General features: G+C 42.1%; 1 protein-coding gene across 2 annotated transcripts in view; it reads right to left on the minus strand.

Moving 5' to 3' along the window:
• The window catches only part of EEF2K (eukaryotic elongation factor 2 kinase), a 110,254-nt gene that overhangs the window by 38,857 nt on the left and 46,954 nt on the right, over positions 1 to 24,443 (minus strand). For both annotated transcript variants that reach the window (XR_005213566.1, XM_037814438.1), the window contains exon 3: positions 2,598 to 2,698. Coding sequence is in view for 1 of the 2 variants with exons in the window: in XM_037814438.1 (XP_037670366.1) it covers positions 2,598 to 2,698 (101 nt within the window). In the remaining variant the exon portion in view is untranslated. The remainder of the gene's footprint in view (positions 1 to 2,597; positions 2,699 to 24,443) is intronic.

Below are 24,443 nucleotides of genomic sequence, written 5' to 3' on the forward strand. Positions count from 1 at the left end.
GCGGGGCGCAGGGTCCATCACGCCGCCGCAGCCCTCGCCGGCTGGAGACCTTGCTGGGCTCTCACTCTCTAACCTCGGCCCCCGAGACCTGCTCGGCCGCGGCTGGACACGCCACTCCCTCTCAGGCCCCACCGCACCGGCCTCCTTCCCTTTCCCCTCAGCGGCTGGCTCATCTTTACCTGTTTCCTCTCACCGCGTCCCCCCATTCTGCCATCTCCCAGCACTTATCCCCGTGGTTGGCTAACTCCTCCCACTTCTGGCTCCCCCTCTAGACTGTAACTCCAGGAAAGCAGGCTCATGTCTGCTTGCTCACCATCGGGCCTGGTGCATGGGGATGCTTAATAAATACATGTCCAAAGAACAATGGAATAAATAAAGATCCCTTATGTTGTGAAGTGAATTGTGTCCCCAGAAAGGATATGTTGAAGTCATAATCCCCAGTACCTTGGAATGAGACCATATTTGGCTAAAGGTTATTAACGATGGGATCAGGCAAATTAAAACGAGGGTGTGCCCATATTCCTATAGGACTAATGTCCTTATAATTTGGACACAGAGATGGAGAAGGGAGAATGCCATTTGATGATGGAGGATGTCACGGACTGCTGGCAGGTCACCACCAGCAGCCAGGAGACAGGCAAGCAGCAGACTCTCCCCTCCGGATGTCAGAGTGAGCGTGGCTCTGCTGACACCCTGATTTCTGACTTCTGGCCTCCAGAACCATGAGACAGTAACTGTTGGTTGTGTTAAGCTGCCCAGTTGGTGGTACTCTGTTACAGCAGCCCTGGGAAACTCAGACACCTTATTCTGTCTGGTCCAGGTAACGAGTGCCTGTCCCAGGGAGGGACACAGCAGCATCTCCCACCTTCCAGTCCAGCCAGGAAAGGGGCTTCTGGGTGCACGCCCCAGGCAGAGAGAGATGGAGAAGGTTCTAGAACGTCTCCATCTCTTCTCTTCCAGATCAAATCTGGCCCTAGCCTGGCTGGGCCTCCTCAAACAGTTTTGCCTGTTGGAAGGCTCCTCAGCACAGTAGATCCCTAACATCTAAAACTTCCCCTGGGGCGGAGACATTGTTAGCACTAGTCAGAGGCCTCCTTGACCCACTCACCACTTGTCCTGGTGAGAACAGGTTTCTCAGAGTCTGAAACCTCTAGGAGGAAAAAGCAAGGCCTGGCAGGGAGGGAGGAGGGCTCGTGGGAACTGCAAACTTGCTGGCAACCAGCCCCTGGCAAGCACCATGCTCCATAAATATTAGCAATGGTATTATTACCATGATTATATAGAGATTAAGGTAAAAGCAGCAGTCCAACTAGACAACAGTTTGAAGCCACATGAAGAAATACAGATCTCCGGTGAAGGTGACAACATGGGTAGATATAAATGACAGCACTACTGTATTTTGGGTTTGTAACTCTACTTTTTACTTCCTATGGTGTTTTGGACGCATGATGTATAAACATGCAATGTGTGACAAGAACTGCATAAAGGTGGGGGGATGGATGGGTATAGGAACACAGTTCGTATATGCTATTGAAGCTAAGTTGGTTTCAAAGCTAAAGAGGTTGTTTTAGATTTAGGATATAACATTTAGGCCCCATGGTAACCACAAAGAAAGTATCAGAGAATATGCAAGCTCATAGAGACAGAAAGTAGAGTACAGGTTACCAGGGGTGGGCTGGAAGGGATCTAGGGAGTTAGTGCAAAATGAGAGAAGGGTTTCGGTTTGGGATGACGGGAAGGTTCTGGTAATGGGTGGTGGTGAGGGCAGCACGACATTGAGAATGGATTAATCCCACTGAATGGTATGCTGGGAGTGGTTGCAATGGGAAAGTTCATGTTACATAAGTTCCCTCAGTTACCAAAAAAAAGTCCAAAGTGAGGGGCACCTAGAAATGGAAGGACAGGGTACTACAACATCAGAAAGCTGTTTGTCCTGTATAATCACTGATACTGTAAAGGTAAGAGCTGTTCAAAGTTGACTATATGCTCAAATGGGTCATCTCATTCAACCTCACCCATACCCTCTTCTCCTTCCTGGGCACATGGAAAAGGTACAACCTTCTCAGCCTCCCTGTAGTGCCATGTGACTGCAGCAAGCCAATAAAATGTGTACGAAAATGATGTCAATTTCTGGGCCAAGATATTTAAAGGCTGATGTGCACCTCCATACTCTCTCTTTCTCTTTGGTGGTGACTGTGGGAGCCAGAGTTGAGAAGACGGAGCCACTAGATGGAAAGTTGCCTAACTCTTACTCAACTTCACAGGAGTGAGAACTACACCTTTACTGCATTAAGCCCCTGGGCTGTTTGTTACTGCAGCACAGCTCAGCCTAGCCTGTCCAATACATACCTTATAGGGCCATTACAAGGTTTAAAAAAGATAATGCACAGTGCCTGAAGCATGCAGAAACATTCAAATATTGGCTGCCATTATTATTATTCCCTTCTTCTTGGCCCCACAGGTACTTAGGCCTCACTGATTAGCTACCATCTGCTGAGTCAAGAAAGCAGGGTAGAGAAGCAAGTGGAAGCAGAACCCACACCCCCAGGGACTCCTCAGGGCCCAGTGCCACACAGAACCCCAGACAAGCTGCTGACCTGTGACGCGTAGCACATTCGGTGGCAATGTCCTCGAGGTGGAACTCAGCCCAAGGGTCAGGCATGTGCTTGGCCTTCTCAATCGCATGCTTCCAGGCTTCCTGCAGAAGGCAAAGGGAGGCTTTACGCCGAGTCCAGGGAGGACAGGCCAGCCTCCTCCCTCTCTGCTATTTCCCTGTTGTCCCCCACCTCCCGGGAGGCAGACTGCATCGGCAAGAGAGAAAGACTCCCATCTACCATCCTCCCAAGAACACAGTCCCCAAATGTCTGATTTGTTCTCACATTGGCACAGCCTTCCTGTGGGCAGAAATGTTACTTCCTAACTATTGAACAGAAGAAGAAACATAATGTGCAGAGGAGAACACACACCACTTCGCTTATAATCAAAACACTGAGAATGAAAACAAAATGCCATTTTCCTATCAGATTAGCAAACATCATAACAACTGGCAATAGGGAAGGCTGGTCAGGATATGGGGAGACAAGCCTATATCCCTCACACACCACGAACATGCAATGTACTAACATAGAAAAAAGGCACTGCTTTATTTTAACCCAGCATTTCTACATCTAGGAATCTATCCTACAGAAATATGAACATGAGTGTGCAAACTATATATGTTCAAGATGTATCACTGTGATAGCACAAAACTGAATTTAAACCAAATGGCCAACTATGGGATAGGTTACATACATTTTATAATATACACCTAAAATGCTAAGCAGCCGTTCCAAAAGATTGCACTCGTATAGTGGGAATTCTCTAACCTATTGGACCCAATGTCCTCTTTTTATAATAAATATTGTGTAACACCCCATTTTTTTCTGCCCTAAATGAAATTCATAGATAACATAACCTTCCTAAACTCAGAGGGTATTGTAACCAGGCAAGAGATATGTTACTTTTACATGTATACTATATTAAGTTCCAGACTCAGATAATTATAGATAGATTTCCATGACACATTTAAAGGTCCCATGGGATGCAGGAAAATTTGTTGTGCAGAATTGCCCTGCCCATTCCAAGGTTTCTAGTGTGCTTGGCCCACTAAATGCCAGTAGTCCCCCACCCCCATCATTGTGATGATAAAAACAACCCCCAAAATGTTCAAAACCTGTTGAGAATCAGGGCTTTGCACATACTAACTGGGAAAGATGCACAAGGTATATTATGAAGAGAAGAAAGAAAGCTTCTAAGCAGTATTATGGTACAATCCCCTCCCTTTTTTTTTGCTTTGTTTTGCTTTAAAAGGTCTATTTTATTAAGTATTATCATGTTCTAGTTTGCTAATGCTGCCAGAATGCAAAACACCAGACACGTATTGGCTTTTATAGAAGGGGGTTTATTTGGTTACAAAGTTACAGTCTTAAGGCCATAAAGTGTCCAAGGTAAGTCATCAATTGGGTACCTTCACTGGAGGATGGTCAATGGTGTCCGGAAAACTTCTGTTAGCTGGGAAGGCACGTGGCTGGTGTCTGCTCCAGAGTTCTGGGTTCAAAATGGCTTTCTCCCAGGATGTTCCTCTCTAAGCTGCAGTTCCTGAAAAATGTCACTCTTAGTTGCTCTTGGGGCGTTTTTCCTGACTTGGCTTCTCCGGACAAAAGTCTGCTTTCAACGACCGTCTTCAAACTGTCTCTCAGCTAAAGCTACTCTCTCAGCTCTTGTGTGTTCTTCAAAGTGTCCCTCTTGGCTATAGCAAGCTTGCTCCTTCTGTCTGAGCTTATATAGTGCTCCAGTAAACTAATCAAGGCCCACGCTGAATGGGTGGGGCTACACCTCCATGGAAATTATCTAATCAGAGTTATCACCTACAATTGGGTGGGTCCCATCTCCATAGAAACACTCAAAGAATTACAATCTAATACACTAATACACCTGCCCACACAAGACTGCATCAAAGATAATGGCGTTTTGGGGTACATAATACATTCAAACCAGCACATATGGGTTCAAGGAACATGATATTATACAACCTACTATCGAATGTTTAGAAAACAGATGAATAAATGGATGATAGATTAGATAGATATATAGATGTATAGACAGAGAGGATGGATGGATGGATGGATAGAATGATATACCAAATGTGGCAAAATGCAAAACGTTAAAAGTTGATGGATCTGGGTATCTGGGGCGGGGGTATGTCAGAGTTCTCTGTACGGGTTTTGTTTTATTTTTGCAATTGTCCTGTGAGTTTGAAATCATCTCAAAATAAAAACATTTTTTTTAAGTCCACTTCATTTGCTTTTATAATCCCAAGGTAGAATACTCCCCACCCACTCGGGCATCCCCAGCCTGAACCCCACCGTTTGGAACCCACTCAGAGGAGAAAAGGCTCAGGCAGAAGAGCTGAGCCTCCCAAGACATACACACTCGCAGCCCAGAGCCCCTTCGTTAGAGCTTTCTAATCCCTGGAAAGTGCAAAAAATAAAAATAAAGCCCATAATTTTCTTCTTCCAATTCGGAAGCTAATTTATGTGTATTGAGAAAACTTGGAAAATTCAAATCTGCCATATGCTGCTACTATCGACACTTTGGTCCAGTTCTTTCCCAGATCTTTCACAGGCGATTTTTAAATAAGCCTGAGACCAAATTGTAAATGTAATTTTACATCCTTTCAGCGGAGTGGGCCAAAGGGACCTTGTACTTTATTTAGCGATCTTGATTTTTTTTTTATTCCAAAACTATGATCTGCTTATTTGTAAAAACTACAAGTACCACAGAGTTCTGAATTAGAAAGTGAAGTCCTTCCAAAGTCTTGTCCTCTGAAAACCATAGCCAACACGTGATGTAGGTATCCTGCAAGCTCTTCTTTCCCCGTGCATTTGTTAACTCGCCTACATTCATGTTTTAAGAGCCATGCACTGTGCTACACACAGTACTGCATCTTACTTTTCTCCACTTAACACAGATCTTGGGTGTTTTTCCACGTCATACATACAACTGGCCGGGTCAACCTTCTTTCCTTTCCACGGCTGTATGATACATATAGTTACATAAATGTACCTTAATTTATTTCTCTAACCTCCAGTTGAAAGCTGTCTGGATTCACTCCAATATTTCTAGTACAAACAGTGCTGAAGTGAACATCCTCATATCTAAATCTTTGCACAGTTGTGCAAGTATCTCTGTGGGACATATTTCTTGAAAGCCTAATTGCTAATTCACATTTAACATCTGGAAATAGCCAAGCTCTCCTTCCAAAAGGTTCTCCTGAAGTTATACTCTAAGAAGCGGCAAACAAATCACTTAACATTTTTAACACAAACATTACATCATGAATCTCCAAGTTAATCATAACCTGTTTGAAAGACCGTATGACAACCCACTATATAGATTTATCATTATTGCCTTTACTATTCATCTTTTGTTCTCTCCTGTTAGACTCTGAGCTTGTCACCAATTTTTCTTGGTTATAAATAATCCTGCAGCAGACATCTTTATATAGAAAACATTTCCTGAATTGTGATCGTTGTGCTTGAAAAAGATTGCGCAGTCCTCTCTTACATTCCAGTTGCTGGGAATGGCAGGGACTGCTTCTGCCCCACACCAGCAGTATTTGGAGAAGTCAGTGGGTGCTCTTTTGACTGTCATACAATATTAGAGGCACCCTGTGCTCCGCCTGAGACACACGGCTCTCTGACTATACCTCTCTCAATCGGTGACTCATCTGCTCCTTAAATTACCAGTCAGGAGCCATGACCATTCCATAAGAATTATCTACAGAAATTACCTCCTGGCTGGGTGCCATGGCACCAACCAAAAATACAATCAAGGATTTAGTGGGCTTGGTATTTCCCAGGATCAACAATCTTCTCAAAACCAGAAAAGAATCATGATGCACCTTACTGGCACCAGGCGGCTATTTTTTTTAAGCACAATATAAAAAGTCCTGTACTAAGATGTGTTTTCTTCAACTCTGGCTCCAGCGAACCACGGACCAGCTGCTGGAACCTCCGTTTCCTCATTTCCCAAAGAGGATGAAGAAGAAAGAATGTTTTGGCTATAGGGGGTCAGATCTCTTCTCTGCCCCAGTACTGGGGATAGAAATGCTTCTCCTACAAACAGGGACGCATAGGTGACCTAAAGAAAATCTAAGGAGCTGTTTCATGTTTTACTCTCCAGGGTGGGAAAAACAGGTATTGCTGAAGGCCTGGGAAGTGGGGGCTTTCAGCCACCAGTAGGGGAGTGGAGAGGGTATTGCCACCTTGGAGAGCCACCTGGTGGTGGTTGTGAACCTTCTCCTGCACCGATTCTGGATCCAACCATTCCCATCACCTGTCCTAGAAAAACCTGCCCAGGTGTGCTCAGTTGCGCTGGTCCAAGGATGGGCATTGTTTATAATGCTCATTATGATCAGAACAACCTGCCACCACAGGATGATTACATATACTTTGTTTACTCATGCAGCTGTTGAAAAAGACAAGATGCTGGATGTGATGATTGGGTTCATGTGACAACTTGGCCAGGTGATGGTGCACAGTTGTCTGGTCAAGCAAACACTGTCCTAACCATTAGTGCAAGGACATTTAGTGGCTGGTTAATAAACCAGAAGGCTGGTTTACTAAATCATCAGTCAATTGATTGCATCTATGGCTGATTACGTCTACAATCAACTAAGTGAGTGTCTTCCACAATGAGAGATCCAATCAATCGAAGACTTTTAAGGAAGGAGAGAACTTTCACTTCTTCTTGAGCCACCCAGCCTCTCCTGGGGAGTTCATCAAAGACCTTCATCAGAGTTGCCAGCTCGCTTCCTGCCCTACAGACTTTGGACTTGGGCATCTCCACAGCTGTGTGAGACACTATTATAAATCTCATATTTACAGATATGTCCTGTTGGTTCTGTTTCCCTGGAGAAACCTGACTAATACACTGGACGTGGGTGATCTCTAAGGGATAATGTTTAGGGAAAAAAAGCAAGTGGCAGAGTAACACAAACAGTATGACACTGTGTACTGGTGGAGGAAACCCACTGATCAATGCTATGGATTTTCTAAGGGTGTGTGTGTCTGTAGATATATGCATAAATATATATTTATTTCAATGCATAAAAAGAGGTTTGAAAAGATTTACACCAAATGATGAAACGGTTATCTCTGGGAATGGAAATTGGAAAGAGAATTATCAAGAGGTCTTCAACTTTATCTATACAGTTATCCCTTCCACATCACCATTTTCCCCATCACAGTTTCAGTATATCACAGGTTGACATAAGAAATTACATGGGATTTTGGGGGGAGTTTTGCAGAAGCCGCACGTGACACATGAAGGCCAGCAGAGATGTTCCACAGGCTAATGGTGAGTATCGGTAGGGAATTTCAAAGGTTATTTTTTTAAAATGTCTTTTGTTATACAAGCACTATATTAGTTATAGTATTATCTCATTTGTTTCATTTTTTTAAAATTTCCGTATTTCTTTCTTTTTCATACAGTATTTTTACTTAGCATTGACCTATAGGTAGCCTATGACCAAATACTTAACCCAAATTTTGTAATAAGGTATGGTGAACACCCCATAAAAGAAAAAGAAAAACTTCCAACTTCTCTGGTACAAAGGGAGGGCCAAAGAATTTTACAGGGACTTCCCAGATTGCAGAGGCACCACATCCACAACTCCTACAGTGTGGGAGGGATAAATGTATTGTTTGCATTTTTTACAATGAGACTCTATTCAGGTATTGCATATGTAAATCAAAGTTAATAAACAAACAAAAGAAAATCACCGTGTGTGATGTTTAATTTCATGGGTCAATTTGGATAGGTTTGTGGTGTCTGGTTGTTAGGTCAAACAAGCTCTTGCCTGATTGTTACTGTGAGGATATTTCGTAGATGGGACTTGCATCTACAGTCAGTTGACTGGATCTACAAACAACAAAGGAGATTGCTCTCAGCAATGTAGTGAGTCTCCTCACCCAATCAGTAGGAGGTTTTAAAAGCCAGAACTGAGGATTTCAGACTTCAGAAAAAGAATTCCTGCCTCTACTTCAGCAACCAGCTTCCCCTGGGGAATTCAACCTCCCCTTCATCGGCGTTTCCAATCAGAGCCCTGCCCTGTGGAATCTGGACTTGCCAATACCCATGGCTGTGTGAGTCAACTCCTATAATAAATCACTTCTATTTATCTGACTACTACACTGGGATAGATGATTCTTAAGGCCCTGCCAGCTCTAATATTCTCAAGTTCTAAAGATTCTAGAACTCAGTTGCTGAGTGGGTTAATCTTACATAGAACAGGGGGCCCTTTCTTCATAAAAAAAGAAAAATAATCCTGACTACAGAACAGAAAGGCTTTGCTTCTCCAAACCTGAGAGTACAAAATAATATTAATAATAATATCAGGAGAACCTAAGATGGCGGCTAGGTGAGACAGGGCAAAAAAACACCTCTGTGAAAAATACTAGATAAAAACCAGTAAGTGACCCAGAACACCAGTTTCAGTGATGCACCAGCTGGACAAGGTCTGCTAAATGCACAGGGACCGTGCACTTGGTGAAACCAGGAGTCTGCATTCTGAAACAAGTGAGTAAGCCGGCTGAATATCTGGCAGCCATGCTGCGGTATGGGGAAACCGGGGGTTGGCATTTGGAGACGGACTAGTTCTTTTTAAAAAACAAAAAAAAACCCAAAAGCGACTGCAGTTACGACGGTGAGAACTGAGCAGTGAAGCACGGCAGGAGCGGGCTGTGCCAACCTCTCCGTGTCTGGCACGGAGGATAGACCGCTGCTGATTGCCTCAGGGCCAGGGGCGCAGAGGGGAGAGCCAAAAGGAGAAAGAAAGCGCGCCGCTTGCAGCCAGCTCCCCGGCGTGCTGGAGAAACTCCTGCCTGGGGCCATACCCACAGCCCAGAGCCGCGCCAGGAAACCCAGTGTGACGGGGAGTGTACCCTACAGCACCACGCACACGCCACAACATCGGCCATAGACAATGGCCTTGGGTGCATACACAGCTAGTTGTCCTGGAGCTGGGAAGGCGGAGCTGTGTGAAGGGGGGGGGGGTTGAGACACCCCATTCAGCCATCTTTGCATCAGGCTGGGAGCGCCCCTGCACGGCCTGGTAGCCCAGGGCTTCCCTTGAGGGACAGCGCACACTTGTGCCTTCCCTCAGCAGAGGTCCTGGAACAACACAGCTGAGAAGGGGGGCCTGCTTGGAAAACCCAGGGATGCTACGTCAATGCCAGGGACTTGTGGGTCAGTGGCATAGAAAATCTGGGGCAAAACTGAAATGAAGGCTTAGACTTTTGCAACAGCCTTGAATCTCTGGGAACACCTGGGAGGTTTGATTATTAAAGCTGCCCTGCCTCCCTAACCACCCAGACACAAGACCCACATTCAAGGCAGACAGGACCAACAACACACCCAAACTGAGTTCACCAATTGAACCCCACAAGAATCATTTCCCCACACACCACAAAGACAAAGTTGAGGAGAACTGACTTGAGGAGAATAGGTGACTCGCAGACGCCATCTGCTGGTTGGTTAGAGAAAGTGAACGCCACCAAGTTGTAGATCTGAAAAATTAGATTGGTATTTTTTATAACTTGAAAGAACCCTATCAAGCAAACCAAATGCCAAGAGGCCAAAAAGAACAGAAAATCTTAAAGCATATGATAAAACCATAAGATATGGAGAACCCAATCCCAAACACCCAAATCAAAATATCAGAAGAGACACAGTACTTGGCGCAATTAATCAAAGGACTACAATCAAAGAACAAGAGCATGGCACAGGATATAAAGGACAAGAAGAAGACCCTAGAAAAGCATAAAGAAGAAATTGCAAGAGTAAATAAAAAATAGAAGATCTTATGGAAATAAAAGAAACCATTGGCCAAATTAAAAAGACCCTGGATACTTATAATACAAGATTAGAGGAAGCTGAACAATGACTCAGTGTCCTAGAGGACCACAGAACAGAAAAGGAAAGAACAAAAGAAAGAATGCAGAAAATAATCGAAAAAATCGAAATGGATCTCAGGGATACAATAGATAAAATAAAACATCCAAATTTAAGATTCATTAGTGTACCAGAAGGGGAAGAGAAGGGTAAAGGTCTAGAAAGTATTCAAAGAAATTGGTGGGGAAAACTTCCCAAACCTTCTACACAATACAAATACACAAAGCATAAATTCCCAGCGAACTCCAAATAGAATAAATCCAAATAAACCCACTCCAAGACATATTCTGATCAGACTGTCAAATACTGAAGAGAAGGAGCAAGTTCTGAAAGCACCAAGAGAAAAGCAATTCACCACATACAAAGGAAACAACATAAGACTAAGTAGTAACTACTCAGTGGCCACCACGGAGGCAAGAAGGCAGTGGCATGACATTTTTATAATTCTGAAAAACAAAAATTTCCACCCAAGAATACTTTATCCAGCAAAACTCTCCTTCAAATTTAAGGGAGAGCTTAAATTTTTCACAGACAAACAAATGCTGAGAAATTTTGCCAATAAAAGACCTGCCCTCTCTTTGAAATGCTCTTTTATTGTATGTTTTTTTTTATTTTTTTTTCCATACAGTTGATTTAAAAAAGAAAAAAAAGTTAAAAAAAAAAAAACAAGGAAAAAAATATGTAGTGCCCTCTTGAGGAGCCTGTGGAGAATGCAGGGGTATTGGCCTACCCCACCTCCATGGTTGCTAACATGACCACAGACATACGGGACTGGTGGTTTGATGGGTTGAGCCCTCTACCATAGGTTTTACCCTTGGGAAGACGGTTGCTGTAAAGGAGAGGCTAGGCCTCCCTATAATTGTGCCTAAGAGCCTCCTCCCAAATGCCTCTTTGTTGCTCAGATGTGGCCCTCTCTCTCTAGCTAAGTCAACTTGAAAGGTGAAATCACTGCCCTCCCCCCTACGTAGGATCAGACACCCAGGGAAGTGAATCTCCCTGGCAACGTGGAATATGACTCCCAGGGAGGAATGTAGACCTGGCACCGTGGGACGGAGAACATCTTCTTGACCAAAAGGGGGATGTGAAAGGAAATGAAATAAGCTTCAGTGGCAGAGAGATTCCAAAAGGAGCCGAGAGATCACTCTGGTGGGCACTCTTATGCACACTTTAGACAACCCTTTTTAGGTTCTAAAGAATTGGGGTAGCTGGTGGTGGATACCTGAAACTATCAAACTACAACCCAGAACCCATGAATCTCGAAGACAGTTGTATAAAAATGTAGCTTATGAGGGGTGACAATGGGATTGGGAAAGCCATAAGGACCAAACACCACTTTGTCTAGTTTATGGATGGATGTGTAGAAAAGTAGGGGAAGGAAACAAACAGACAAAGGTACCCAGTGTTCTTTTTTACTTCAATTGCTCTTTTTCACTCTAATTATTATTCTTGTTATTTTTGTGTGTGTGCTAATGAAGGTGTCAGGGATTGATTTAGGTGATGAATGTACAACTATGTAATGGTACTGTAAACAATCGAAAGTACAATTTGTTTTGTATGACTGCGTGGTATGTGAATATATCTCAATAAAATGATGATTAAAAAAAATAAAAAAAATAAAAGGCAAAAAAAAAAAAAAAAAAAAAAAAAAAAGAATTGGGGTAGCTGGTGGTGGATACCTGAAACTATCAAACTACAACCCAGAACCCATGAATCTCGAAGACAATTGTATAAAAATGTAGCTTATGAGGGGTGACAATGGAATTGGGAAAGCTATAAGGACCACACTCCACTTTGTCTAGTTTATGGATGGATGAGTAGAAAAATAGGGGAAGGAAACAAACAAACAAACAGACAAAGGTACCTAGTGTTCTTTTTTTTTTTTTTTTTTTTAATCATCATTTTATTGAGATATATTCACATACCACGCAGTCATACAAAACAAATTGTACTTTCGATTGTTTACAGTACCATTACATAGTTGTACATTCATCACCTAAATCAATCCCTGACACCTTCATTAGCACACACACAAAAATAACAAGAATAATAATTAGAGTGAAAAAGAGCAATTGAAGTAAAAAAGAACACTAGGTACCTTTGTCTGTTTGTTTGCTTCCCCTACTTTTCTACACATCCATCCATAAACTAGACAAAGTGGAGTTTGGTCCTTATGGCATTCCCAATCCCACTGTCACCCCTCATAAGCTACATTTTTATACAACTGTCTTCGAGATTCATGGGTTCTGGGTTGTAGTTTAATAGTTTCAGGTATCCACCACCAGCTACCCCAATTCTTTAGAACCTAAAAAAGGTTGTCTAAACTGTGCGTAAGAGTGCCCACCAGAGTGATCTCTCGGCTCGTTTTGGAATCTCTCTGCCACTGAAGCTTATTTCATTTCCTTTCACATCCCCCTTTTCGTCAAGAAGATGTTCTCCATCCCACGATGCCGGGTCTACATTCCTCCCTGGGAGTCATATTCCACGTTGCCAGGGAGATTCACTTCCCTGGGTGTCTGATCCCACGTAGGGGGGAGGGCAGTGATTTCACCTTTCAAGTTGGCTTAGCCAGAGAGAGAGGGCCACATCTGAGCAACAAAGAGGTATTCAGGAGGAGACTCTTAGGCACAAATACAGGGAGGCCTAGCCTCTCCTTTGCAGCAACCGTCTTCCCAAGGGTAAAACTTATGGTAGAGGGCTCAACCCATCAAACCACCAGTCCCCTATGTCTGTGGTCATGTTAGCAACCATGGAGGTGGGGTAGGCAAATACCCCTGCATTCTCCACAGGCTCCTCAAGGGGGCACTACATCTTTTTTTTTTTTTTCCTTCTTTGTCTTTTTTCTTTTTTTTTTTTTTTTAACTTTCCCTTCTTTTTTCAAATCAACTGTATGAAAAAAAAAGTTAAAAAGAAAACAAACATACAATAAAAGAACATTTCAAAGAGACCATAGCAAGGGAGTAAGAAAAGACAACTAACCTAAGATAACTGCTTAACTTCCAACATGTTCCTACTTTACCCCAAGAAAGTTACATAATATAGCAACATTTCAGTGAACTTGTTCCTACTACATTCATCAGAAATTAACAGACCATAGTCATTTCTGGGCATCCCCAGAACGTTAAATAGCTTATTTGTTCTTCTTGGATTATTGTTCCCCCTTCCTTAATTGCTCTCTACTGCTAGTTCCCCTACATTCTACATTATAAACCATTTGTTTTACATTTTTCAAAGTTCACATTAGTGGTAGCATATAATATTTCTCTTTTTGTGCCTGGCTTATTTCACTCAGCATTATGTCTTCAAGGTTCATCCATGTTGTCATATGTTTCACGAGATCGTTCCTTCTTACTGCCGCGTAGTATTCCATCGTGTGTATATACCACATTTTATTTATCCACTCATCTGTTGAAGGACATTTGGGTTGTTTCCATCTCTTGGCAATTGTGAATAATGCTGCTATGAACATTGGCGTGCAGATATCTGTTCGTGTCACTGCTTTCCGATCTTCCGGGTATATACCGAGAAGTGCAATCGCTGGATCGAATGGTAGCTCTATATCTAGTTTTCTAAGGAACTGCCAGACTGACTTCCAGAGTGGCTGAACCATTATACAGTCCCACCAACAATGAATAAGAGTTCCAATTTCTCCACATCCCCTCCAGCATTTGTAGTTTCCTGTTTGTTTAATGGCAGCCATTCTAATCGGTGTTAGATGGTATCTCATTGTGGTCTTAATTTGCATCTCTCTAATAGCTAGTGAAGCTGAACATTTTTTCATGTGTTTCTTGGCCATTTGTATTTCCTCTTCAGAGAACTGTCTTTTCATATCTTTTGCCCATTTTATAATTGGGCTGTCTGTACTATTGTCATTGAGTTGTAGGATTTCTTTGTATATGCAAGATATCAGTCTTTTGTCAGATACATGGTTTCCAAAAATTTTTTCCCATTGAGTTGGCTGCCTCTTTACCTTTTTGAGAAATTCCTTTGAGGTGCAGAAACTTCTAAGCTTGAGGAGTTCCCATTTATCTATTTTCTCTTTTGTTGCTTGTGCTTTGGGTGTAAAGTCTAGGAAGTGGCCTCCTAATACAAGGTCTTGAAGATGTTTTCCTACATTATCTTCTAGGAGTTTTATGGTACTTTCTTTTATATTGAGATCTTTGGTCCATTTTGAGTTAATTTTGTGTAGGGGGTGAGGTAGGGGTCCTCTTTCATTCTTTTGGATATGGATATCCAACTCTCCCAGCCCCATTTGTTGAAAAGACCATTATGGCTCAGTTCGGTGACTTTGGGGGCCTTATCAAAGATCAGTCGGCCATAGATCTGAGGGTCTATCTCTGAATTCTCAATTCGATTCCATTGATCTATATGTCTATCTTTGTGCCAGTACCATGCTGTTTTGGCAACTGTGGCTTTATAATAAGCTTCAAAGTCAGGGAGTGTAAGTCCTCCCACTTCGTTTTTCTTTTTTAGAGTGTCTTTAGCAATTCGAGGCATCTTCCCTTTCCAAATAAATTTGATAACTAGCTTTTCCAAGTCTGCAAAGTAGGTTGTTGGAATTTTGATTGGGATTGCATTGAATCTGTAGATGAGTTTGGGTAGAATTGACATCTTAATGACATTTAGCCTTCCTATCCATGAACATGGAATATTTTTCCATCTTTTAAGGTCCCCTTCTATTTCTTTTAGTAGAGTTATGTAGTTTTCTTTGTATAGGTCTTTTACATCTTTGGTTAAGTTTATTCCTAGGTACTTGATTTTTTTAGTTGCTATTGAAAATGGTATCTTTTTCTTGAGTGTCTCTTCAGTTTGTTCATTTCTAGCATATAGAAACATTACTGACTTATGTGCATTAATCTTGTATCCCGCTACTTTGCTAAATTTGTTTATTAGCTCTAGTAGGTGTATCGTTGATTTCTCAGGGTTTTCTAGATATAAGATCATATCATCTGCAAACAATGACAGTTTTACTTCTTCTTTTCCAATTTGGATGCCTTTTATTTCTTTGTCTTGCCGGATTGCCCTGGCTAGCACTTCCAGCACAATGTTGAATAACAGTGGTGACAGCGGGCATCCTTGTCTTGTTCCTGATCTTAGAGGATGGCTTTCAGTCTCTCACCATTGAGTACTATGCTGGCTGTGGGTTTTTCATATATGCTCTTTATCATGTTGAGGAAGTTTCCTTCAATTCCTACCTTTTGAAGTGTTTTTATCAAAAGGGATGTTGGATTTTGTCAAATGCTTTTTCAGCATCTATTGAGATGATCAATTGATTTTTCCCTTTCGAGTTTTTAATGTGTTGTAATACATTGATTGTTTTTCTGATGTTGAACCATCCTTGCATGCCTGGAATGAACCCCACTTGGTCATGGTGTATGATTTTTTTAATGTGTCTTTGGATTCGATTTGCAAGTATTTTGTTGAGGATTTTTGCATCTATATTCATTAGGGAGATTGGCCGGTAGTTTTCCTTTTTTGTAGCATCTTTGCCTGGTTTTGGTATTAGATTGATGTTAGCTTCATAAAATGAGTTAGGTAGTGTTCCATTTTTTTCAATGTTTTGAAAGAGTTTGAGTAAGATTGGTGTCAGATCTTTCTGGAAAGTTTGGTAGAACTCCCCTGTGAAGCCATCTGGCCCTGGGCATTTATTTGTGGGAAGATTTTTGATGACTGATTGGATCTCTTTGCTTGTGATGGGTTGGTTGAGGTCTTCTATTTCTTCTCTGGTCAGTCTAGGTTGTTCATATGTTTCCAGGAAATTGTCCATTTCTTCTACATTATCCAGTTTGTTGCCATACAGTTGTTCATAATATCCTCTTATAATTTTTTTAATTTCTTCAGGATCTGCAGTTATGTCACCTTTTTCATTCATTATTTTGTTTATATGGGTCTTCTCTCTTTTTGATTTTGTCAGTCTAGCTAGGGGCTTGTCAATCTTGTTGATCTTCTCAAAGAACCAACTTTTGGTGATATTTATCCTCGCTATTGTTTTTTTGTTCTCTATGTCATTTATTTCTGCTTTAATCCTTGTTATTTCTTTTCTTCTACTTGGTTTAGGATTGGTTTGCTGTTCATTTTCTAGCTTCTTCAGTTGATCCATTAGTTCTTTGATTTTGGCTCTTTCTTCCTTTTTAATATATGCGTTTAGTGCTATAAATTTCCCCCTTAGCACTGCTTTTGCTGCATCCCATAGGTTTTGGTATGTTGTGTTCTCATTTTCATTCGTCTCTATATATTTAGCAATTTCTCTTGCTATTTCTTCTTTAACCCACTGATTGTTTAGGAGTGTGTTGTTTAACCTCCAGGTATTTGTGAATTTTCTAAGTCTCTGATGGTTATTGACTTCTAATTGTATTCCATTGTGGTCAGAGAATGTGCTTTGAATAATTTCAATCTTTTTAAATTTATTGAGGCTTGTTTTATGTCCCAGCATATGATCTATTCTGGAGAAAGTTCTGTGAGCACTAGAAAAGTATGTGTATCCTGGTGATTTGGGATGTAATGTCCTGTAGATGTCTGTTAAATCTAATTCATTTATCAGATTGTTTAGGTTTTCAATTTCCTTATTGGTCTTCTGTCTGGTTGATCTATCTATAGGAGAGAGTGATGTGTTGAAGTCTCCCACAATTATTGTGGAAACATCAATTGCTTCCTTTAGTTTTGCCAATGTTTCTCTCATGTATTTTGTGGCACCTTGATTGGGTGCATAGACATTTACGATTGTTATTTCTTCTTGCTGAATTGCCCCTTTTATTAGTATGTAGTGGCCTTCTTTGTCTCTCAAAACATCCCTGCATTTGAAGTCTATTTTATCTGAGATTAATATTGCTACACCTGCTTTCTTTTGGCTGTAGCTTGCATGAAATATTTTTTTTCCATCCTTTCACTTTCAGTTTCTTTGTGTCCCTGTGTCTAAGATGAGTCTCTTGTATGCAACATATTGATGGTTCATTTTTTTTGATCCATTCTGCGAATCTATATCTTTTAATTGGGGAGTTTAATCCATTTACATTCAACGTTAAAACCGTGAAGGCATTTCTTGAATCGGCCATCTTATCCTTTGGATTATGTTTGCCATATTTTTCCCTCTCTCTATTAATATCCTTTATTGTACCCATACCGAATCTCTTTAGTACTGAACCTTTCTCCAAGTCTCTCTGTCCTGTCTTTGTTTCTCTGTCTGTAGGGCTCCCTTTAGTATCTCCAGTAGGGCAGGTCTCTTGTTAGCAAATTCTCTCAGCATTTCTTTGTCTGTGAAAAATTTAAGCTCTCCCTCAAATTTGAAGGAGAGCTTTGCTGGATAAAGTATTCTTGGCTGGAAATTCCTCTCACTCAGAATTTTAAATATATCGTGCCACTGCCTTCTCGCCTCCATGGTGGCTGCTGAGTAGTCACTACTTAGTCTTATGCTGTTTCCTTTGTATGTGGTGAATTGCTTTTCTCTTGCTGCTTTCAGAACTTGCTCCTTCTCTTCTATGTTTGACAGTGTGATCAGTATATGTCTCGGAGTGGGTTTTTTTGGATTTATTCTATTTGGAGTTCGCTGAGCATTTATGATTTGTGTATTTATGTTGTTTAGAAGATTTGGGAAGTTTTCCCCAACAATTTCTTTGAATACTCTTCCTAGACCTTTACCCTTTTCTTCCCCTTCTGGGACACCAATGAGTCTTATATTCGGACGTTTCATATTATCTATCATATCCCTGAGGTCCATTTCGAATTTTTCAATTTTTTTCCCCATTCTTTCTTTTATGCTTTCATTTTCCATTCTGTCATCTTCCAGGTCACTGATTCGTTGTTCAACTTCCTCTAGTCTTGTACTATGAGTGTCCAGAATCTTTTTAATTTGGTCAACAGTTTCTTTAATTTCCATAAGATCATCCATTTTTTTATTTAGTCTTGCAATGTCTTCTTTATGCTCTTCTAGGGTCTTCTTGATTTCCTTCATATCCCGTACTAGGGTCTCATTGTTCATCTTTAGTTCTTGAGTAGCTGCTCTAGGTGTGTCTCTTCTGGTCTTTTGATTTGGGTGCTTGGGCTTGGGTTATCCATATCGTCTGGTTTTTTCATATGCTTTATAATTTTCTGTTGTTTTTGGCCTCGTGGCATTTGCTGACCTTGATAGGGTTCTTTTAGGGTTTGTAGACCAGTTGAAGTCCTTATCTCTAATTTATCAGATCTACAGCTTCGTGGAGTACACTTTCTCTAACTAACCAGCAGGTGGCGTCCACGAGCCACCTGTTCTCCACAAGCCAGATCTCCCCTGCTTAGCCTTTTTGGTGAGTGGGGGAGTGAGTCTTGTGGGGCCCACTTGGTGTCCCAAGCTTGCGTGTGTAGTTGGTGTTGCCTGCCCTGTATGTGGGGCGTGTTTCTGGGCAGTCGGGGAGGGGGGGTGGCCCTAACAATCAAATCTCCCTGATGATCCTAGAGTTTTAAAGCTACTGCAATAGTCTAATCCTTCAGTTCAGTCCTGCCACAGTTTGTCTCTGCCACTGACCCACAAGTCTTTGGTATTGGCGTATGGCTCCTGAGACTTGCAAGTGGGCCCCTCTTCCAGGCTGTGCACCCCGGGTCCTCTGTTGAGGGATGACTGTGCTATGTCACAGGTGAGTGCCGTCCCCCCAGGGCAGTTCTGGGCTGCTGGGCTGTGTTGGGAGGCTCCCAGTCTGCTCAAATGATGGCTGAATGGGGCTCTGTTAATTCACACTGCTCCCCCTTCCCAGCTCTGGGACATTCAGCTGAGGTTGCAGGGAAGGCTAATGTCCACGCCCAGTTTTGTGGTGTGTGCCTGTTATTTGAAGCACTTCCGTCACACTGGGTTGTCTGGGGCAGCTCTGGGCTATGGGGCTGGCGATGGGCAGGAGTGTTTCCTGTCCACCAGGATGGTGGCTGTGAGCGGACACCCCCCTTTTCTTGGGAAGTTGTGGTGTTTAGTGAATTTTCTCAGCCACTGGATTATTGCCTTTTGTCTCAGAGCTCTCTTAGTTCTGCTCTTGACTTGACGTGCCCAAATTTCAATTCTTTGAAGCTTTCTGTATTGAGCTTCTTAGAGTAATTGTTTTAGAAAAAGCAAAAAGGATTTAAAAAAAAAAAAAAACAAAAACGGCCCTCCTCAGAGATCTAATGGGTTATTGAAATGCTAATAGACAAAGCAACCAGGGCCATTAAGGAAAGGTGCACAGGGCAGAGAGATCAGCCTTGCTTCGGGATTTGCATATGCGCCTCAAGGCCTGATCTCCGCCCTTCCCCTTTCTGTGTTCACCAGAACTCCAAAAATCCTCTGCTTTTATTTTGGAGTTTTTCGTGTTGTTTTTTTTCTATGCCTGTCTCCTCTCTGCTGGGCTGGCTGCTCTCAGAGTCTCTGGTGTCTGGTCTCAGTCTATCTATGGTTGGAGTTTGAATCAGTAGAATGAGTTTCCGATAAGAGCAGCCACTGCAATTCTCCCTTCTCCTTCCTGGAGCTGACAGCCCCTCCTCCCCCGGGACTGAGCCTGGCAGGGAGGGGCGCGGGTCCCCTGGCCGCAAAAACTTACAGATTTCGCTGATCTCAGCAGTTCCACGTTTTCATGAGTGTTATATGAAGTATGCCCAAAGACAGATTGCTCTGTGGTGTCCAGTCCACGCAGTTCCTGGCTTTTTACCTACTTTCCTGGAGGAGTAACTAAAACATACAGCTCACCAGTCTGCCATCTTGCCCCGCCTCCCCTAGTGTTCTTTTTTACTTCAATTGCTGTTTTTCACTTTAATTATTATTCTTGTTATTTTTGTGTGTGGGCTAATGAAGGTGTCAGGGATTGATTTAGGTGATGAATGTACAACTATGTAATGGTACTGTGAACAATCGAATGTACAATTTGTTTTGTATGACTGCGTGGTATGTGAATATATCTCAATAAAATGAAGATTAAAAAAAAAAAAAAAGGCCTGCCCTACTTCAGATACTAAAGGGAGCCCTACCGACAGAAAAACAAAGAAAAGAGAGAGGGAGATAGAGAATTTTAGCAGACATATATAGAACCTTACATCCCAAATCACCAGGCACCAGGACACACATTTTTCTCTAGTGATCATGGATCTTTCTCCAGAATAGACCATAGGCTGGGACATAAAACAAGCCTCAATAAATTAAAAAAAAAAAATTGAGTATATTCAAAGCACATTCTCTGACCACGATGGAATACAAATAGAAGTCAATAATTTTTTATTTGTAACTCCACTATTTACTTCCTACAGGATATAAAATACATAAACTCTAATGATAAATCAGTGGTTTTGGACTCAATGTAAAATATGCAATTTTTGACAAGAACTATATAAAGGTGGGGGAATGGAGGAGTACAGGAACATAGTTTATGTGTCCTACTGAAGTTAAGTTGGTATCAAAGAAAAACAAGATTGTTATGGATTTAAGAGGTTAATTTTAAGCCCCACAGTAAACACAAAGAAATTATCACAGAATATGACCATAGACATGTAGAGTATGGGTTACAAGAAGTGGGGGAAGGGGCAACAGGGAGTTAAGAAATGAGTGTAGGGTTGCTGTTTGAAGTGAAGGGAAATTTTTAGTAATAGATGGTGGGAAGGTGATAGCATTACAACATTCTAAATGTGATTAATCCCACTGTGCCAGTTTGAATGTATTATGTCCCCCAGAAAAAGCCATATTCTTTCATGCAATCTTCTGGGGCAGACAGGATAGTGGGGATTAAGTTGGAACATTTGAATTAGGTTGTTTGCATCGAGATGCGCCCCACCCAACTGTAGATGATAACTGATGGGATATTTCCATGGAGGTGTGGCCCCACCCGTTGAGGGTGGGCCTTGATCAGTGGAGCCATATAAACGTGCTGACTCAGAGATGGAACTGAGTGCAGCTGTGAGTGACGTTTTGAAGAGGAGCAAGCTTGCTAGAGAGGAGCGTCCTGGGAGAAAGCCATTTTGAAATCAGAACTTTGGAGCAGACACCAGCCACGTGCCTTCCCAGCTAACAGAGGTTTTCCAGATGCCATCGGCCATCCTCCGGTGAAGGTACCCGATTACTGATGTGTTATCTTGGACACTTTATGGCCTTAAGACTGTAACTGTGTAGCCAAATAAACCCCCTTTTTATAAAAGCCAATCCATCTCTGGTATTTTGCATTCCGCAGCATTAGCAAACTAGAACAGATTTTGGTACCAGAGAAGTGGGGTGCTTTTGCTGCTGTGTTTGCAAATACCAAACATGTTGGAGTGGCTTTTTAAATGGATAAGGGGAACATTCTGGAAGAATTGGGAGGAGCTTGATAGAAAAGGCCAAACTGCTTTAAAGAGATTGTTTGTGGAAATATGGACTCTAAAGATACTTCTGATGAGGCCTTGAACAGAAATGATGAATGTGTTGTTGCAAACTGGAAGAAAGGTGATCCTTGTTTTAAAGTGGCACAGAATTTGGCAAAATTGAGTCCTGGTGTCAGATGGAAGGAGGAATTTGAAAGCAACAACCTGGAATACTTAGCTGAGGAGATCTCCAGACTACGTGTGGAGGATGTAACCTGGCTTCTCCTTGCAGCTTATAGTAAAATGCAAGTGGAGAAAGATGAACTTAGAACTGAACTCTTGGGTTCTAAGAAACCAGAAGCTGATGGCTTGGAAAATTACGAGCTTCCAGGGGGTGGAATCCCAGAAGCTACAGCCCAACGTGAGGATGTTACCAAACATGGAACCCAGCTGCCATTTCAGTACAAGCCAAGATTGGAGATGGAATTATCCAGAAAGGATTTGTGGAAACTCTTATTGTCTGATGGCTTTGACCCCTGCATGCTTCATGCAAAGCCAACAGAATTTTTGCGACATCTTTATCCTACAGAGCCATTGCCGGTCTGGACTGGAGGAGACAGACAAGGAAAAAATTAAAGGAAAAATCTCTTCAAAGACAGAGCCATGGAGGTTGAGGTCTGGAGTCAAGAGGTCTCGGGCTGGGAGAGCGGAGCAGCCCACATGCATGCAAAGGGTGAGTTTGCCCTGGAGGTCGAGGGCAGGTTTTCCACCTCGATGCTCTGGAAGAGTTTTGCCATCTGAGGTCCCAAAGAGGGCGGAGCACATTCCCAGGGAATTGGGGAGAGCCTGGCTGCCACCACACTGTTCTGAAGGGGTTGAGCGTGTGCCCCGGAGATGGAAGGGAATCCGGGAGCTGCCCTGATGTTTGAGGAGGGTGGGGCCGAGAAGGTGGTCTCCCCAATGTGTGGATATGTTGGAGCACTCACCTAAGCATTTGGAGAGGAAAGGGCTGCCAAAAAGGCCCTTAGGAAAGGTTAGGCTCCAGCTCTCTCAAGCCCCAAGGATTCAATGTTGTTCTGTAAATTACTCTCAGACATTGAAATCTAATGGAGTTTGTCCTGTGGGTTTTAGGAACTGTTTTGGTCCTGTTAACCCTGTTTTCCTTACTGTTTCTCCTTATGGCAATGGGAATGTTTATCCTACGAATGTCCCTCCTTTGTATATTGGAAGCATATAACTTGTTCTAAGTCCACAAAGTCAAAGCTAAAGGAGAATTGTGCCTTAGGACCCACCACGCCTGTAATTGATTTTGATAGGATCTTGTACTTAACTTTTGTTACTGAAATGATTTAAGTTTTTGTGATATTGTGATGGAATGAATGTATTTTGTATTTGGAAAGAATATGTTTTTCTGGGGTCCAGGGGGTGGAATGTGCCAGTTTGAATGTATTATGTCCCCCAGAAAAAGCCATATTCTTTGATGCAATCTTCTGGGGCAGACAGAATAGTGGGGATTAAGTTGGAACGTTTGAATTAGGTTGTTTGCATCGAGATGCGCCCCACCCAACTGTAGATGATAACTGATGGGATATTTCCATGGAGGTGTGGCCCCACCCACTGAGGGTGGGCCTTGATCAGTGGAGCCATATAAACGTGCTGACTCAGAGATGGAACTGAGTGCAGCTGTGAGTGACGTTTTGAAGAGGAGCAAGCTTGCTAGAGAGGAGCGTCCTGGGAGAAAGCCATTTTGAAACCAGAACTTTGGAGCAGACACCAGCCACGTGCCTTCCCAGCTAACAAGAGGTTTTCCGGACGCCATTGGCCATCCTCCGGTGAAGGTACCCGATTACTGATGTGTTATCTTGGACACTTTGTGGCCTTAAGACTGTAACTGTGTAGCCAAATAAACCCCCTTTTTATAAAAGCCAATCCATCTCTGGTGTTTTGCATTCCGCAGCATTAGCAGACTAGAACACCCACTAATGGAATGCTAGGGAGGGGGTGGAATGGGAAGATTTAGGCTGTATATATGTTTCCACAATTGAAAAAAAAAAAGAAAAAAAAAAAAAACAGTCTAAATAGATGACAATTGAATGCCAAGGATGACCCTGGATGGGATCTGAGGATGAAGGAGAGGAGGCTCAAAGGGACACAGTTGAGACATAAGAGAAAAAAAAAAAACGAAATATAAAATGTAAGCTTTGTATCAATGTTGAATTTCTTGAACTTGTTAGTTGCGCTTAATGGGATTGCATGAAGGAATGTTCTTGTTCATAGGAAGTGTATATGTGAATTATAGTGTTTGGTCAAGCATGTGTGCGGCTTGCTCTCATATGTTCAGAAGACAGATCAATAGATGATGGATGATAGATACGGAGGGAGGGAGGGAGGGAAAGAGAAATGGCAGTGTGACAGCATGTTAAAGTTGGTGGATCGGGGTACCGGGGAGGGGGGTCAGGGTATGCTGGAGTTCTATGTATGGGGTTTGTATTGTTTTTGCAATTGTTCCTATAACTTTGAACTTATTATAAAATAAAATTTAAAAAATAATAATAATATTAATAGTAACTAATATTAAAATGCAGAAAAGTCTGAAATACACTCAAAGGCCTTAATAGCAGTGATAGCTGAACTTACACTGTTTTCTGCAAGGAGCATAGATTACTTCTATTATCAACAAGACAAATAATTATAAA

The sequence above is a fragment of the Choloepus didactylus genome, chromosome 21, assembly GCF_015220235.1.
Source record: "Choloepus didactylus isolate mChoDid1 chromosome 21, mChoDid1.pri, whole genome shotgun sequence".
NCBI lineage: Eukaryota > Metazoa > Chordata > Mammalia > Pilosa > Megalonychidae > Choloepus > Choloepus didactylus.